A 19,777-nucleotide genomic window follows, 5' to 3' on the forward strand; every position below is an offset into this window, starting at 1 on the left:
CTCCCGTTTGATTCGCAAACCCTGCAACCCGATCCCAAAGGATTGCATCATCGGGGACACAAGCTCAGCCAGGACACTACGCTTTGGATGACTAACGAAGATTTTTACGAGGGACATTCTCTATGTTCAAAACAATGACACACAAGCGTTTGGCAAAACCCTTAACTTCATTAACCGATGGGACCTTTTCAGAGTTGGTGCTTGAAGCTGTTATTCTGAGGCTCAGGTCACGCCTTTAATGTCATTGCTTCTGTGTTATAGATCATGATACATCTCTGGGCAAGGTTAAAGTAAAAGGGCATGAATTTCCCTATAGATTGCACAGGGAATTGAGCTTTGCTGAATCAATACAAACCAAATCAGTGTTGATCAATGGACATCAAAGGAACATGGCCTGTTGAGCTGAGGGAGTGGCGCCCAACACCCCCAAATTGGCCCTTTGACTAACAGATCCAAGCATGATGAATTAATGCAAACAATGCAAAGACAAACACATTTAAATGACATTCCGGTGTCACTCTGACCCACGTGTGTGTGTGTGTGTGTGTGTGTGTGTGTGTGTGTGTGTGTGTGTGTGTGTGTGTGTGTGTGTGTGTGTGTGTGTGTGTGTGTGTGTGTGTGTGTGTGTGTGTGTGTGTGTGTGTGTGTGTCGTCTTTTCACTTCTTCTTTAGTCTCTCCTTTGTGAGTCACACTCCGGCTGCATGCGATCCTGTCATTTCCACTTTACGAGAGCATAAGAAATAGGATTATTATTCGTCTTTCTCGCTCCAATACGCAGGGAAATGTTGTAACTTGTGGTTGCAGCGACGGGGGGTATTTGCGCAGATGTTTATGATATGAAGCTACTTGAGAGAGTTTAACGAACTAGCAATGATAGGAGGGAATTCTGGTTTCTGTAGGACCTCAAACAAAACACACAGGTCATAAATGTGGGGTCGGCGGTGCTACAGCGGGGAACTAATAGCCTTCCTGCATCTGGTTTTCATTCTAAAGAGGATGTGTGTTTTGGATTAAATTGACATTGATTCCTCTGTTTTTCCTAAGACTCTGAAAATCCTTTACAGCTTGGCTATAAGGTAGGTGTGGTGATTAAATACAATCCCTCCCTCACCTCTGCGAGATAAAAGCCATGACAGTTATAAAAGACATAATCAACTCCTTATATGCTTCACTTCTTCCCCTCGCCGACTTTTGAGGGAGAAACAATAGTTCCCTGTGAGGTAAATTATACAGTGAGTGACATCTCAGTCTGCGCAGACAGAGGCAACGTGCTGTGATATTGCATTGCTTCCACCCTGCTGACTCCCTGACATCTGCGTGGAGTGTAGGGCAGAACTCAGAAACCGGAGCGTTCCCCAGTGAGGCTCGCTAGGCAGCGTTCTGCTTCACGCTCCGCCGCCTCCTGCCACCGCCCAATGTCATTATGCTGCCAACACATCCAATTACAAGGAGCCGTGTGGCACGTGTGGATGCAAGCGCAAAAAGAAGACATCGACAGAGACGTGTGCGCAGGCATTGCTCGTGTCCCTGAGCTGACAGTCACACGCTCACACACACACACACACACACACACACACACACACACACATACACACACACTGCTGAACTACAGGCGGAGAGAAAAGCCCGAAGGGACTGGGAGCAGGAAGTTATGGACACAAATGGGAGTTTGTACAGCATTACAAGCAGAGGAAATAAAACAAAATCAGCAGAGCGTTATAGAAAAACAACATGGGGTAAATCTAAGGAGAAGAAACTTAAAGATCCCAGACTCCAAACTCAGTGTGAACTTTTAAGGATCAGGTGAACGTCTCCTTCTGTGCAGCCTCAGGCACATCTGGTCTATAAGGGGCTCAGAGGGTCTGACCTTGTCTGGGAACCAGCTGCTTAGGCTCTCCACTCCAGGGCCAAGGGGACTAATCTTTTTCTCTGGGGCCAAAAAGGAGCTTAAACCTGGAAGAGGAAGCTGGGGGCCTTAACATGAAACCTCGCTTATACCTCTTCCTCTCCTTTCTTGTGTTTGTGCTGGGGATTATTTCCTTAGCAGAGCAGAGCGGGGGTATTAGCATGAGTTAAGTTTTTTGAGAAAAAGAAGTCTAAGGAGTCCTTTCAGGTCTCAGGGCAAGATTTGCGCTTGACGGCAAAACATATATATCATCCGGTGTGTCTTAATGCCGCCTTTGCTATGCTGAGATTCCCTGAGCCGTTTCAAGAAGTTCCTGCTCTTCTCTTGCATGCAGCTCATCACAATCAAACACGGCAGAAGAAGAAAAAAAAGTGAAATCTTGTGACAGATTTGATCAAAGGGATCGATGGTTGCAGCTCTCTCAGCAGCCACACGAGCATATGTTGCAATTACACACCTGCACGAAAGGCAGGAGCTGATCCGCGGCAAAGCAAATGATCCACGCACAGCTGAACGCCGTTGCTTAATGGCTTGGAAAATAGCGTCGCTTTAAACCGTAGATACGAGGGAACACAAGAGATAGAGAGCGAGGAAGACAAGAAAAGAAGGAAAAATACAGTTGGAGAAAGAGAAAGGAAGAGGGCAGCGTCAAGTCGGAACAGGTTTATTATCGATTTTAAGATGTGTTTTCCATTCCACCGTTCCTTAATCCCTAGTCATCAAGATAATCTGGGACTGATATGAACATGTTTTCCTTGTACCTGCATGTAGACGACCTTTTATAGTGAATCATTGTTAAGTGCTGATAAGTTTTGCTGTCATCGCTTCACCTGAACGTGAAAACTCCACTGCAGCAAGTTGTCCGTTACTCACATATAAAACAAGCTCGCAGCAGCTAAAGCCAGCTTTGATATCAAGTGAAATGTAGCATCTGGAGGTTCAAACCAAGAGGCGTTATGAAATTCTGAGGAGCAGCAGGGTCTGGCTTGGGGGTTTAAAAAAAAAAAAAGAGAGAGACGACGGCAAGATGGGTATACGAAGGAGAAGGCGCTGGAGAGACAGAACGGGTTGAGAGGGGTCGATGTCTTTGTTTAGCAGTGTTTTTTCCCCTCATTTCATAACCTTTTAAAGCGTAATACATTCTCTACGAGGGTAATATGAATGGCACACTGGTGAAATATTAAACCATGGGAAAGTACGGCCGACTGACGGCTCACTCAGAGCTCACCGCTCAGGGTCAAGCTCTTCATAAATTCACTTCTGTTCGTCAGACTTACTTTAAAAAAAAAAAAAAAAAAAAGTCTCCTTTTCGTAGTGAAAACACATTCAGAGGCTACCTGCTATGTTAAATGAGGGTACAGCTAATATCTAATGCAGCAGTCTGGAACATACATTACCATCTATGATGTGACATTAGACATGCAGAGAGAGGAATTTATGCAGCCACATGGGTAATGTCAGCCGGAGTTGGACATATGCAGTTTAATATACATGTACTCCTGACAGAGTGCCTTATATAACGAGCTTTTTCCTGCATAATTAAGTCAGCTGAAGAAAATGTCAAGGAAAAAGAACACACACAAACGCTGTGACAAAGTGAACACACACACTCCCAAACATCACACACTCACCTAGACAATTGTGCCCATCATGTGCCAAGCGGAAGCCATCATAGCATGTGCACCTGTAATTTCCGGGAATGTTGATGCACTCGTGGACACAGCCGCCGTTGTATTCAGTCGCACACTCGTCGACATCTGCGAAGAGAAAAACGCAGGCAATTGAGGAGGTGTCTTTCGATACTTTGAGGTCCATTAGTTTGACATTTAGGAAATGACACTCGTTTGTTTTTGTTGCTAAGAGAAAAAGAAGACGATCAGTGGCACCTCTCATATCTGTCCATGTGACATGAAGCTACTAATAAATCACAAAAAATCATATCCAGAGACATATCTCATACAGCTGGGGGCTTTATCAGATGAGAATAATAGATGAGAATAATGAAGAACCCCCCTCAAAGAAGAATCATTCATCCTTCAAACAAGACTGATGAAAGATTAAAAATAACTTTAGAGTGGAATTATTGAGAGAGACATGATCATCCTCCTCAGTGTATCCAAACCACTTTAAACTGTAATCTAAGATCCTCAAGAGCACCATCATTAGTTGTTCCTCGGTCAAAACTGGTAACCAAGGGCGACCGGGCATTTGCCATCAAAGCCCATAAACTCTTGAACTCCCTACCTGAAGACATTAGGCTGGCAAACTCATTACATGTTTTTAAATCTTTGCTTAAAACATATTTTTTTATAGGAAGGAATTTTAAATTATTTATTAATTGGTAATGAATCTTCTGCTTTCATTTATTTAATTAATTATTTTTTTATAATTTTGGAACTCGCCAATGTTTTTACCAGGTGTATTTGGTGTTTATGGGCATTGAGTGTTCTGGGTGTGGGGACAGGTAATGAACATTTAATCTGAATAGTTTTTTGATAATACATATGATATATGGATAGAATTAGGAGAGTTTTTAATAGTTTTATAATAAAACCTCTTTTACAGAATATTAATGCCTTTAATCAAGATGAAAAGATTCCTCACTCTTACTTATTGGTCTTCCACTCTCACCTCAAGGTGATGATGAAACTGCAGAAAGTCACACATAAACTCCCTGATATCATGTTACATTTTTAGACTTTTTTTTATGAATTTTGCAGCTAGGGAAAACGTGCTAATTAACAAACGGCCAAGGTGCTAGAATGTGGTATGTCTGCACGGATAGGAGAGATGGTTATGTTTTCATGCTCATACCTACAACTAATCAAGATATCGTATTTCTTACAATGTCAAAATATTACTTAAAAAAATCTGTGATGAAATAGGACTGTTAGATGCAGTACAGGAAACCAGATTGATCTGTGTATTTCCACTTTGAAAACAGCTCTCATAAACAGGGATGAGGCACAAGCTCAGCGATAAGGTACCTCACCTGTTAGCGATGTTACTGGTGTTTGTTCCAGAGCTTCTCTGTTATTGTTTTGTTTTTAAATACTGAAGCTGATAGCCAAGTTTTTCCGCCATATTTAATATCCTATAATTTGAACAGTTTGTATGCCAGAACGTTGCTTTTTCTCTTTGGAATTTTATTGTTGGCAGGACTCAAAAGCCTCTGAAACAGAGTTTGTATCCAATTTGAGGTACTAAAATCTTTAAACTACAATCCAGAGAATGAAGTCATCGATGATATTTGTAGATATTTTTTAAGTACACAAATGTCTGCCAAAGAATGAGGAAAGAAGCTGTTTAGAGGTGAATTCTTCTTCTCCATTATCTATGCATGGACATTATTGACATGAAGGATCATACCTAAGAGAGAAAAATGACCATCAGAGAGGACTCTAAACTGAATTGAAAGTGAAGAAGCGTAACACATAAATGAGAGAGCAGAGGCAGGAAGATAAAGAGAGGCTGCAGATTGGTGTGACAGCCTGAGTGGAGTTGTCTGTTACAGTTATGATGATGGGTGAGGGTCCGTGCTGACGAAACCAAGAGATCGAGGGATTGAGATCTCTGTGCACTTCAAACCAGCACTTACTGGCCCATTTAGGACCGATGATCCCAGCCGTTCAAGCCCCTCTTTGAGGCTGTTTCACCGTGTGCTAAATAAGATGTGACAGCAGAGCGAAGGGACTGAGACAAAGAAACGCTCTTGTGTTTCTCCTCTTCCCACACATCTCTGTCATTCCTCGATCAGGGCGCAGTATCAAACATCTCTGTTCACCTCCTCTTTAAACCTGAACATCCAAGAACACAGTAGTTTTCATTCAACTGCTTTGATTTGTCTTTATTTGAAGCTTGCCCAGGTCTTCCAATAAACTTTGAAGTGTTTGTCCCTGATGTTTGCCTTTGAAAATGTGCCACATATAAATTAATTAAATCCTAAAGGTAAAATGTAAAAGATGGACTCATTTGAATCAGACATAGTCTGACTATCTTCCAGGGAAACAAAGATGAGAACCTGGATTAGTTTGTCCATCTATGTCCCTGATGTTTATAGTTTACTTATATGAATCATAAAAAACAACTATGAGTATTTTTTGGTAAGACAATGAAGTTTCAGGCAAAAAAATCACAACAATTATATATTTTTAATTTATATTTTTAAGGCAATTCGGTCTTCATTGGATAGGACAGCTGAATAGAGACCGGTAACGTTGGGATGAGTGAGAGGGGGATGACCTGCAGTTAGTAAAGATCAAATGTATAGAACCACTACCATTATACCATACTACCATAAAACAACCCATAATGCACAAGATCCACATTGAACAAAAAAGACTTAAAATAAAAGGGTAGGAAAAAGATTAGAACGATATGATTATTTGGGGCTGATATGTTTTTTTGGGGCCAATACCTATATCGATATCAGGGAGAAAAAAAATCAGATAATTTCCTATGTAATCTAAAGAGATATATATAAATGTACACATTAATTGCATTGTTGTAATCCATGTAGCACCCTCTGCTGGTGAAAGAGAACTGTTAGTTTAATATGATGAAACTCAAATGAAACGCTATTTGACTGGTGAATAAATCTAGTAATGTTGGAGATTATATCTGCGATAAAATTAGCAGATACCAATGGTCAGTGGATAAGCTAATATCAGCCGATATTATCGGCTGGCTGATAAATCGGTCGGTTTTCCAAATAGAACACCATGACGCTATTTCACACCCACACAGCCTTAAGAAAAGTGTAATGCTGTTATCTGAAGAATGAGCGATTTTAAGAAAACAGACTTGTTTTCTCGTTGTAGTGGGTCATAGTATCTCAATATGGCTGGGAAAACAGGGCAGACTTCTTACGCTTTCTTGAGGCCACATAGAGAACTTACTGTAAAGGGTTCTCTGTGATCATATCTGAAATTAGCCTTTAAGACAACTATAATGACTGTGAGGGGGGATTCATAAACAAACAGTGACTGAAGGAAAGTGTGATGTGCTGATCTAAAGGGTCCCCCTTAACTGACATGAGTAGCTGTAATCAGTTGCTACAGTTGTCAAATCACCATATATGCATAATTATTGGCATGCCAGCGACTGATTAAAATCTACTTTATTCTGTTTTTACACTCTGTTAATCATGCAACACACACATGCACAAACGGGATCCTATGGACATGCACTAATGGAGAGATGTCAGAGTGACAGGGCTGCCCACAGCGGGCGCTCCTGAGCTCGTGGTGGGGACGGGGTTTGGTGCCTTGCTCAAGTGCACCTCGGCAGTGCTCAGGAAGTGATCTGGCACCTCTCCATCTATCAGACCAACTTCCATATTTGGTCCCTCCAGTTCCCAACCCAAGTCCCTACAGACTGTGATTGATCTTAATTAAGCATGCATCAATCTTACCACTCATGAAGTTAATTTTTCTGTCAGTTATTGTTTTGAAAGAGCGGGTTAACGCCTTCACATCAGCTAAGCACCAATCTTGAACCTCTAACAGGCAGAATAAGTATTCCACCCACAGAGTGTTATTTTCTACACTCGTTTAGCTGTCATATTTCAAGAGATCTGCGTGAGCATGGGTACTACGGGAATGCAGCCAACAAGCCTTTCATCATATGGAATTTGGCTTGGTTTCAGCTAGAGTTAGTTAGGATACTCTTCCGTTCACTTTTATCACATGCACAGAATTTTTAGAAATAGTCTAAGCACCATAGTCACAAACACTTCCTAGAAAAAGGAAAGAGTTGAAATGTTACACTCAAAAGACAGTCACTTTGAAAATACCAACCAGATTTGACTCATTGTGACTGCTGAAGGCTCATTTTAGCATTAGATTAACATCGGGAAACGTGCAAAAAGAAGATTAATGAGGGTTTTGTCCACATCAAGGAAGACTTTGTTTTTTACTTGCCAGTATGAACAGGAGGAATTTTGGAGAGCTAGCAAAAATCAGTTCCAATGTTCTTCTAGATAGCCTACTTTTATGAGGAAAAAGAAAATTTGTGATCATTTCTTTTGGCAGCAGAGGGCAAATCAGGAGAAGATAAAAGCTTCTGCTTCAACTGATAAAATCTCAGCTTTTGCTCCAAGTTATACTGAACAAGTCTTTGGATGAATTAAATCTAAACATTTAACCATAAACTATAATGACAAGTGTGACAGTGGAGCTGTTTAAGTAATCATGAGAACTCAACTAAACAGCACTGAAATAGAAAAGCGTCTTTATGCTTTATCCTCTCAGCTTTAAACACTAATGATTGCTATCCTCCTGCAGCTCTGCACTCAGAAATACCAGTGCAAGGTTACATTCAGCAGACGATTTGTCCTTTAAATTATATCACACATCACTTGAAGCATCTATATTTACTACAAGTCTTATGAGTTTTGCTTTTGAATTTAGAATCTGACCAGCATGTCAGCCTTCAGAAGCCTTCAGTTAAAGGAAACCCAACCTAGCACATATTTCACAATAGATTCAATAAAGCTAACTTTTATGACCCACAGGCACGAGGCCATGAAAAACACTCAGTCAACTAAATGAAAGAATAATAACAGTGAGGGAAAAAAATGACATTGAGAAATATGGTTTTGTAATAATACTAATAAAACTTGTGGGATATAATGATCCGGAGGCTTTGGGCACATTGAGAAAAAGGTTAGAAAAACAGACTTGTGTCTGACAGTCCATGAGGCCTTCCTCTGGCTGTGGAAATATCCCTGACAGCTTGGCAGGCCCTCTGACTGCCGATTCAGTTGCTATCTTAATTTTCTCCTTCAACATGTGTAGGAAATTTACTGCTTCATTTCATCTTGCCACAAAGGAGCACTCTGCACCTGGCGTTCCCTTTTCCTCCGTCCGCCCCTCTCTCCCTCAGCTCTCCTCCCTCTTCTGGAGAGTCTTGAACTAATGAGTTATGTTGAGTGAGACAGAAGCTCTTATCGTGCCTGTCACTGGCTCAGGGGGGGCTTACATTCCCAGAGATAAGTCAAATCAACATGAGAGATGTCGCTTCTATTTCAGTGTACTGTAGAAATCCTCCCACAGAGGGGAGCACAAGTTTTCGCCTCCAACCACAGGTGGGAATGAGCGCATACATTTCGGAAAGACTTTTACCTTCACAATGTTTGCCGTCTCCTTTATATCCCGACTTGCAGATACATTTGTATGACCTCAGGGTGTTCTGGCAGATGGCATCGATGCTGCAGTTGTCAAGCGCCTCTGCACACTCGTCCACGTCTAGAAAAGAGGGAACAGGGAGAGGGAGGTTAGATGATGAAGCTGCAACGCCCTAGATAATGGTTTAACCACATAATACAGATGTTCATGTTGTCAGAATCTATGACTCGATTATGCCAGAATTGACCACTCAAAGTAAAAGAACCAAATACAATATTTACACGAAAGAACATGACAACTAATGGGATCATATTGCAAAACTGAGAGGTTAAACCTTATTAAACTGTTGGACATTTTTATTTGTAGCATTTGGTCCTTCTACCAACAGAGGAACTTTCTTTGTAATTGCATATTCATATTACTAAATATGATGTCATGATCTTTATCAGCCCAGCTGGACCTTTGTCTTTGTGAAAGTAAAGCTTGAAAAATAAACAGAATAAGAGAAGTTGAACTAATTACTCTAGGAACAACAGCAACTGTCAGCCGTGAACCACAATGTCCATGTTAGAACAAGACAATCCCAGAGTCTCCCCACTTGGTCGACCTTTCAAAGAAAGCAATTATGCTAAATTATAATCATAGTTACAAATAAAATCATAGGACATTGGCTTTAGTCAAACAGTATTCTATGAATTAAAACAAAAAAAACAAGATTAAGCAACTGTAGCCATGATGGTGGCTCTTTGAGGGACAGTACTGCTTGGACTAAAGGCTAATGTCAGCATGCAATGACAATACCAACATGCTGATGTTAAGAGGGTATGATGTTCATAATGTTAACCATCTAGATTTAGCTATAATGCCACCATGACTGTTTTATATGTTTAATAACAAACTAAAAAATTGTTCTGGTTGCACATGAGAATCAGTGAAGGCCCAAAAAAGTTTACCCTGTGGATTTAACCAAGTAACAGATTACTTTCCCTACAGTGCCATGATCCATGCTTCAAACTTAACCTGACGAACAATCCATTCACAAGAGCCCAGATTAGCTAATTATATTTATGTTGACTTGTTTGATGTGAGTATAATTCAAAGATAAGAATTGAAATGTATATTTAATCAAAATCCTGATGAGGTTTGCCTCATGGAGCCCCCTAATCCCACCAAATCCCAGTTGACTATTCCAGGTGTTTAGGATTACTGCCTTGCGCACAGGGGATGGGCAGCTTAACAAGGTTTACATAGCTCCCAATATCCACTCTTATCACCATCCCTCTGCAGGAGCCGGCTGATCCTGATGGGAAATGACCTGCAAACTAAACCCATGAGCTTAGCATATTGGCTATATCAGCCTATTCCTAGAGGACAGGGAGGCTGCTGCAGAAAAAGGAGGGCAGTGACAACGCAGGATGCACAAAACTCTGTGGAAAATCTGTGTCACAAAATAATACCTTACTGGCCCTGGTGGTGGTGTACGCCCTACGTACAAAAACCCTAGGTTTGAGTCCAACCTTTACTTTTAAGTTTTTTACTGGATAAAAACAAAAAAATAAACTAAATATCTTAATTAACTATTGTGCAATCACTCTTGTACAACCCACTACAAGGGTTATGAAAAACTTTCTGGCAAACTTAATGGAAACATTGCAATATCTGTTTACAAAACTGTTATTAGTCTAAGATGAACACAAACTTCATTGAAATCTTGCAGAGCTTTCAGGGACCCTATGATTAAAGGAAAATTATTAATCTAACTTCATTTAAATTTATAAATCTCAACCAAGGTCAAATTTGACAAGACCGAGACCTAACCCCAATCCCAAACTCCCAATATGAAGCAGAGCGTTGGTGAAGATAATGGATAAAATGAAGTGATGATGGCTTATATGTGAAGCTGGCGTCAAAATGTTTAAAAATATGCATGGCGAAACCATGGATTTAAATTATTAATTTGATACTGCATTGAGTTACAGACTCCCGGTTCTTTTGTGCAACAGGTAATGTTGACGCAGGTAACATTTTGGTGATTTGGACCTTATTGTGCTGATGGAAGAAAGAAAAGCCAAGCAGTTGCAGAGACTGGCGGAACAAAGGCCAAATTGATGCCTTTGTTCAAGCACAGCATCTCTGTGTCATCCCCAGCATGCCGGGCACCAGAGCCTGCTAGAAATACATCTGGGTGAAAGTCCTTCTCCCTTTTGGGTCGGTCTTAACAGGACTGTCTCACATCTCCTCAGTTCCTACTTAATATTACCTTTTCAGCTGTCATGTCAAAATTCCTCTTCATCTATATTTGATTTTGACTGTGGTGTTACCCAAGGATCGATTCTAGGCCCTCTACTATTCTGCCTTTACATGCGTCCACTCAGCCAGATCTTTCAGAACCACATTTCCCATCAGTTATATGCAGATGACACACAGCTGTACATTCCTGTCCGGTCCAATAATCCCAATAGATAAAACAATTAAGTCACATGCCTCCGCAACAATTAATAACAGATGTCAAAAACTCAATCAAGAAATCTGAGGTCAAAATGTTTGCTCAACATCATTCATCGGGTCCTCTTCCAAAGAAAGCTTGGTTCACTTCACAACATCAATCTAAAAGCAAGAAATCTGGGCACAATATTAGATCTTTGTTCTGATGCACATGTTGAAAGTAAGGTCCAATCCATTTTTTTTTAAAAGCTAAAACAAATTTCTAAAATATGATCATTCCTGTCCCCTGTGGATCTGCACAAAGTTATTCATGCTTTTATTTTTCACGCTTTCATTGTTGTAATGCACTTTCAAACAGTATCAGTCAGAGCTCCCTCAACAGACTCAAATGTATCCAATCCTGAATTGCAGTCAGATTACCCCGAACAGGAAGCTCTTGGCTGATTACTAGAAGACAGGCTAGCTTCTTTGAAAACCTCTCTTAAAAATTCCTCTGTAGAATCTGTCTTTTAATTCCTGTATATTTATCTGTTTTATTCAGTGTTGTTTTTATCTCCCTTCCTTTTATCTTTTTAAGCAATTTATTATTTTAGTACTTTATTTTAGAAAGGCAATCTGGTTGCCATGTTAATGGGTGATGCGACTGATCAACAATACCCCAAAAAAGAAAAATGCCAAAAGCCTACATACACTTAAATGGTTTCTGTCCAAACAGACATACTAACAGTGCTTATCCTGGAGCCACACTAGATTTGCTAAAGACTATTAAATGTCTGATTCATGGTTGTAGGTTTGAAATACTAAAACATATACATGTATGTACCAAATGTCATATGACCCCTAAAACATCTACTTTTTGTCACCTGATAGTCGGGTTGAGCATCAACACAGACTGTTCAAATAAAGTGATACCCACAGTTGTATACTATTCTAGCACTACAATCATTCTTAAAATGATTTGTCAGTTTTTTGGGGACGGAAAGAAATAATTCTTTATGCAGCACCCAGTAAGGGAAAGAGCCCCTAAGACAGTTGTGGCTCCTCTCTTGCTAAGTTTCTATTAAGCCATTTAGTGAAATAGAGCTCCCCCAGCACTGTATTGATTTATATTATGAGAGAACAATGTGAATTCTCCCGAGAAGTAGCCGGGGTGTATTCTTCGCAGAGACTACCTCACAGGATTAGAGCAGGAGATGCCGTGTGAGGAAGCGTTTTTCAATAGAGGAGGCATTAATCACAACAAAATATCCATCCTATTGTCAGGTTTGTCGGTGGCAAGTCTCTGTAGTCATTAATATTCATTATGACAGAAAGAGGTCTCAGAGAATCTCTCTTTTTATTCTGTTATTAATGGTCCTATCTGGAGCATCAGTTCAGTTTGTTTTGCAAGGTTGCAGAGTTTCACTGTATTACTTTGAGAAACATACAAACACTCAGGCTCACAAACAACCTTTTTAAACTGCATTAGGAATCAAAGACTGATAGCTCCAGACATCAGCTGAATTTGTTCACTTTTACATTTTTTTAGTATAAAGATAATCAATCATGCATACACATAAGTAGTACAGATAAACCAGCAATGATACATCTTAGTTTTCAGCAAAGGCTTAAGTCTAATTGGCATCTGGAACAGTTTGATGCTGTTATTGCTTCAGGCAGTTATTGAGTGCAAACTATTGGCTTGCGAGCATTTCTAATGTTATGTTACAGCCAGTTGATGATATCTAATGAAATTAAAGTGATGACAGAGCGCATTTTGCTTCGATTTGGGTTTTGAAAAAGGCAAAACAACCTCTTTGTTTGATAGAACCAGTACAATTATTAAAGTTCGCAAAAGCAGCTCAACAATCAACCTCCAATCTATAAAGGTTGGCAGCAACTCACTCTTTAACTCTTAACTTTAACTTCACAGCCTGAGAAAACTGGTTTCCTATAGTGAGAAACCAGTTTGCAGGAGCTTGAAATTAACTGGGGAGAAAAAAAATGTTATTTGTGATAATAGAAAAACTGACTAACACATTACACACCCACATTCCCATTGCCTTAAGTGGAAGCTGCTCAAAACGAAATAAAAACAAATCAAGCAATCTCGGCCCACAAATCACATCGGCTCATGTCTGTCAAAGAATTGTTTAAAAAGTCCAGCAATAACTTGGCGCGTTCCTGCAGACACATGGACAACAAACACTAAATGTGCTTGTGTTGTTGGAAACCTAACATGTTTCTGCCGTGGAAATAAACATGTCACAATCAATACATCGTTTCTGCTCCCTCCAGAGGACGATACTCTGAACGCTGAGTGTGTTCAGCAATGCTGCCCTGGTAATTGACTCATGCCCAAGATGAAAAGGTTTTTTTTTTTTTCATTTGAGAGTTTCTTTCATTCTTTTGTGTTGAGGAATCACAGTCGTTGGGAACAAGTCAAGGCAGCAGAGGATGGAGCCAGCGCTTCGAGACAAGGATGAATAAACAAAGTCAAAACAACAAAACCAAAGAAGAAAGAGATGTTGGGCAATGCTCAAATGTTTAAACAGTTTCCTGCAGGGGATGTGTCATTTTGAATATTGCTGCTGTTGAAGCTCTCATCACGTTAATAGACTTGAGCACACTAAGCCACAAATTGCTTAAGCCTGTGTTTAAACCCCTGACATCCTTTGGATATTGAATTTGATGATTTTGTTGGATGACACCAAGTAGAACTGCAAAGGCAAAAACAGCTTCTTTGTTGAACAAAGCTGGTTAAAAAACAGTGCAAATGAGGCTGAAAAATCAGCTCCAATCTTTAAGCTTGACAACAGCTTACTCTTCATTTACAAGAGAGTTTAATTTAGCATAGGAAAGTTAACTTCACAGCCTGAGAAAACTTTTTGAGACAATGAAGGATGTTTTATCCTCCCTTGAAACAGATTCTCACTGTCAATAAAACACTAGCAGTAAAGCTTGACTTTGGCAAATTGTATCTATCCAATATAGGCCTATGAAGTATATATCAGAATTTTGTTACAGGACAGGTCATAGCAGCACAGTTAGCAGAGTATTTCAGCTGAGTGGTATACGTTAGCTGCCCTCAAATAGGCTGATCTTGTTTAATCATGCAACGCTTTTTTGGAAGTTATGTGATTAATATTCCAAGTACCATTGCTTAGTTATATCGATGCAAAATTGGTGCAATTTTTTATAAAAAGTCAATTGCATTGCTACTCAAGAAATCACTATCAGTCACCATAGTGGTAATCTTAAAAGAAAAAAGATAAATAATTGAAGCCTCTAAATTTAGTATCACTATAAAAACCCTAATGGTCAGGCACCAGTGTATGGTGTATATGCATCACCATATGAGCATGACTCTGCATTATATTTTCCATCCTCAGAGACAAGAACAGTTAGGCAGAAAACCCATTAGTCCAAAGTTGTCCCTACATCTCTGATTATGATCACACTACATATTTTTTCATTTGGCTGCTCACATTACTTTTTAATGTGACCTGTATTAGATGCCTGTGTGAACTGGTGGTCACAGTCATAGACTGACCCCAAGGCCCAAATGAACAACAATGACGCAAAATCCAGCATTTACCTTAGAGCACTAAGCGTCTTTAAACCTGGCATCAATGTTCTTAGCTTTTTGTTGACACTGCAGTAGTGTTCTTCTGCTGCAATATTCGTCAATTTCTTTTGATATGCTTCCAAACATACAGTAGGTCAGTTAGTTATGATCCAACCCATCAAGTTTTGCCTGTTCAGAAGTGTCACTCCAAAGACCTCCCTGTCCACTGACTACCTCCATCACATGTGCCTTCTGTTAGGTTTTTATTGAGTGCCAGTGACTGCTGCTCCCGCCCATCCAGCCATGGCAGAACTGTGACGAGTGTTGCTCAAGAATGATGTCAAAGTCGCATGTGTTCCAACCTGGCTGTTCAGACTGAGCTCACATTGCAAATATATGATCTGTATCGAATTTAGGACCACATTTGAAGGTGGCCCGTATCCGATTTGAAAACGTCAGATTCCATGTGACACATGCTGCTCAAACAAACAAACAAAAATCTGATCTGAGTCACATCTAAGCTAAAAAAGCAGATTTGGGTAACTTTTGCCTGCAGTGTGAACGTAGCCTGATTCACACCGGCTATGGGCTCCTGGCCGTGGAGGTGAGACCTTGTCAAAGGTGCTTTTCCTCCCTGATTTATTGGAAGGTCCTGGGATAAGCAGAGTATTTAGCCAAGCCAGGCTTGAGGGGGTGTTAGCCGGAATAAGATTCAGAGGGGAGAGTGCTGGTGTGTGGGAGAAATGTCGGGCTGAAGGTGTGTAGTTCAAACATAGGGCAATGTTTACTTTGAGTGTTGAGACCCTCACTGTTTGCTTTGCCCCAAACCTACCCCCCCCAATCACTTTTCCTTCAGAGACAAAAATAGACTGAGTGGAGCTGGGACACCCAAAGGTGTAGCTTCACTCGTGCTACCGGCAGCCAACTTTCAAAATAAGAGTAAAAAATGGACCAAGTGATGCATTCAGTCAGCAACAAAGATTTCAGCTCAGTTTTCCTTACTGAATGATTTGCTGCAACAGTTAATAAGTTAATACACCTCAGAGACAAAACAATCTCTTTTGAAAATGACACTTTAGACTATCTGTCATTTTCTTGAGCCCCTTGCAGCAGAAGAGGAAGGGTGCCGAGTTCAAATCCATAAAAGGTGTTCATGGGATCACAGCGTATGTCATAAGTCTGTGTAATTACAAAGGAGGGAGTATTGTAATTATCCATCTTAGAACCACATTAACACTATACTTAGGGTTGTGGTTGTACAGGATGGGGTTATGGTCAGGATAATTACTTTATGCATGGAGCAGAAGAGAGTTTGAATGGCTGTACAGGATGAAAACAAACTGTCACACCTCTTCTTTCGTTTTCTTTTCAACATATTTGGTGATATGATGTTCAACTCTCGAATCGGGTGTGCTGTTGAGCAGAGCAAGGGGTGTGTAAAAGTGCTTCTTTAAAAGTGATGGTTTGGGATCAGTGAAACCACACTGGAAGAATCATGATGAATGATAAGAATGAGCTGCCAAATTGCAAAAATAATGCCTTTTCATTGGTGTCTGCAAGGATCCAACTGAAAATTGACTAAAAAAATAGCTTTTTTAATGGTATGCACTACTAACGTGCTAAAGAATCCACTTAATAAGAATACAAACTAGAAACCTTTAGCTTGAAGAAAACAAAAAATTCATACATGTTGATGTTACACAACTTGAGATATCAGTGTGTAGTGGTTGAATCCAAGCTATTAAATGATGATACATTTAATACATGACTGTTGACTATGTTTGAACTTTCTCTTTTGTTTAAAAAGTATTGTATGTGTATGATGGCTGAATAAAATACTCGTACAAAAAATACATGATGTAATCTGATGAATGATTAAATAGTTCTGAATATCCGAAGTATTTGACTTTGGTCACCTCAGCGGACACAGTTCTCAAAGAAAAGAAGGTATAGAAAGTATGGCTGGGACGTTCGGCTTCTGTTCTGATTCAGTCACGATTCATGGGTGCTTATTCGATTTGTATTGCGATTCCAACGTATTGCAATCCAATAAGTATTGCGACTCAATATTATCCATAATTGCGGTTTTCGTTTCCTTTTCAAGCAGAAATAAAAGTCAAATAATACAAAAAGTAGAGAAGAATAACAAGAGTATTATTCCCAAACAAAAGACATTTCACATGTCAGTCAGTTAGTCTTCTTCTTTATCATCTATTTGTTTTTCGTACGATCTATCAAACACTCAGCCGCTTCATCCAGGCGATCTGTTACCACAAATTCACTTTCTCTGCGATCATCATTTGACAAGCATCTGTTTTTATTGGGCAAAGAGACCCGCTCCATCTTGTATATGATTGGTTGCCTAGAGCAGCGACATTTAGCACCTTGCAGACCTATATGGGCTGAGATGTTTCAGTAGCAGCGACCAGAACGACTGAATAAACACTAAATAACACTTATAGAAATCTGATGGGTGCAGTGGCTACCTTCTAAGTACCCGCTGCTGATTTTGCTCTCAATTCATTGGAATCAGCTCTGCTTTAGTATAAATGGACTTATGTAGCATGTTAGCTAACCCAGCTAATAATAGCAGGCTAACATTAATCACTGATCACCTCGCCAGCTCTCTGCTACAAGTACGTTCCCTAAACCCGAAGAAAATACCCTCAGTTCACACTAAGCCACTTTTTGTGGATGACTGTTTAAAGTCAAAGTTTCCTGAAAAAACGTCATGTTCATTACGTAGGCTTGTAACCTCACTACCTTGCTATCCTACAACTCGCCTTTGGTGACCTTCTTTCAGTAAGAATGGAACAACAGATGGCTAATTCCCAATTAATATATCTTATAGTTAATTTATTAGCTGGTTCAGTCAAAGACTGTTGGGATGACACACAGAGTTACAGCTTCATATAACAACCTGGAAAACTGAGGGCTCTTAAGAAAACAAGGCATGCTATATTTCTCTGTTGGCAGCTCTCAGCTCACGTCGGCAGATTTCTAGAAATGGATATGACATTAGAATATCAATCCCATGAGATTGTTCAATACAAAAAGCCTGATACTTAAGTGAATATATTTTTTCCCCACCCCTAAGGAAGGGACTGTGACAAAACATGGACAACATTTATAAATTAATTTTTCCTTAATCCTTTGATATGCTGATAATTTCTGTTTTGGGCTAGCTAAGGGAAATTGTGTTTGCATAGTCCTCGGTTGCATAATGTTGTGCCATTTTTAAATTCTCCCGTGAGGTGGGTAAACCTTGCACTTTCTGTCAGACTACATGATCAACGTAGTCAATGCGATCTTACTGGAAAGGAGATGTTATGCAACAACTTCCCTGAACAAGAATCGAAACAAAAAAGTCTCAAATATCAAAATGCTGTGGTGGTTTGTGCCTCAAACTAGAAAAAAAACTTTTTCCAGTTTTACAGTTCCCTCTAGTAGCACAACCCATCATATTTATATAAGAACACTAGGAGTGTCAGAGCTCTATAACCGTGCAAAATAGTGTAGCTTGACGTATCTTTAACCTGGTGTTCTGTGAGGCCGTGGGGATGAGGTTGTAGAAAGGGCAGGAACTCAAAGTCCCAACACTATCACAGCACACTATGAAATTGTGTATCTAAAGATGTGCAGCAAAGCAGACAAGCCAACCTCTCCCTTAAAAAACAAAAAGGTTTTGATGAAATGCAGACGTCAACATGAAAACAAAATTTAGCATCTCTCCCCCTTCTTGCCAACATCCCCTTCAGCTAATGAAGGGACACACTGTTGGCCGTCCAGCAAGCCTCTAAAAAGTTGAGAATAAAAATATCCACTGCTTCCATTCGGGATATTTACACTCATCCTTCACACACTCTAAATGTTTAGGAATCATGACCACTGACTGATCCTGTGCTTTCAGAAACTGTGATCAAAACTTCAAACTCCCCCCTTCCCGGGGCCCTCCCTTCTTATGTCCACCAACCATGAAGCCTCAGATTAATCTGAGGGCCAAGGGAAAATGAACAAGAACATGCAGGCTGACTCTAGGAGGGACACATCAGGTTAACAAGTGCACAGGACTGCAGTTTTTTTTTTTTTACTTATAACTTATATCTACCCTATAATAATGTATAATGATACAATGGAACTAAGGACTGAAAACGCTACGCTCTAATTTTTATTTTATTTAAAAAAGGACAAGCTGATTCGCTGTGATGCCCTGCCATGGCATAATTGCGAGAAGCTAAGAGACTAACCGTGTCAATTTTTTTTATCAGCCCTGTTTTATGCCATAATCATGCTTTTACAGAAAACTGTGAAATAACATTTGATAAATAATCCTAGAGCGGAGCTGGTTTGATTGAAATGACTCCTCGAGTTCAGACAAGGGCCCAGCAAGGCTGAGCGAACGAGAGGGAGCCAAGGTAAGCCCTTGAGCCTGAGCTCAGGGCAAACAAACCCACAGACATTTGCGGCTCCTGCGCGACAGAAGTGTTGCAAAAAATGTCACGTACAAAGAGACAGCCAATTGAGAGACCTGCTACACTTGAAACTAATGACTTGGGTGTACTTTGCCTCAAATAAAATATACTTTTTCAGACATTAATGACTAGAAAACACATTTGCAAATTGAAGATAAGTGTACACATTAGTGGATCTGTGGATGCATATGTGGATCTTTTTACCGATTATGGATCTTTTTACGCATTTGCAAACTCTTTTTGCAAAAATAATAGCTCTATAGATTTCCAACAGAACAT

At 40.0% G+C, this 19,777-nt stretch overlaps 1 protein-coding gene across 2 annotated transcripts in view; it reads right to left on the minus strand.

Annotated features, from left to right (window-relative positions):
• Positions 1 to 19,777, minus strand: part of scube3 (signal peptide, CUB domain, EGF-like 3) — an 80,244-nt gene that overhangs the window by 50,652 nt on the left and 9,815 nt on the right. For both annotated transcript variants that reach the window (XM_020636671.3, XM_020636679.3), the window contains exons 2-3: positions 9,032 to 9,154; positions 3,539 to 3,664 (exon numbers count right to left, since the gene is read on the minus strand). In XM_020636671.3, coding sequence (XP_020492327.2) covers positions 3,539 to 3,664; positions 9,032 to 9,154 — 249 coding nt within the window. The remainder of the gene's footprint in view (positions 1 to 3,538; positions 3,665 to 9,031; positions 9,155 to 19,777) is intronic.

The sequence above is a fragment of the Labrus bergylta genome, chromosome 12, assembly GCF_963930695.1.
Source record: "Labrus bergylta chromosome 12, fLabBer1.1, whole genome shotgun sequence".
NCBI classification, from domain to species: Eukaryota; Metazoa; Chordata; class Actinopteri; order Labriformes; family Labridae; genus Labrus; species Labrus bergylta.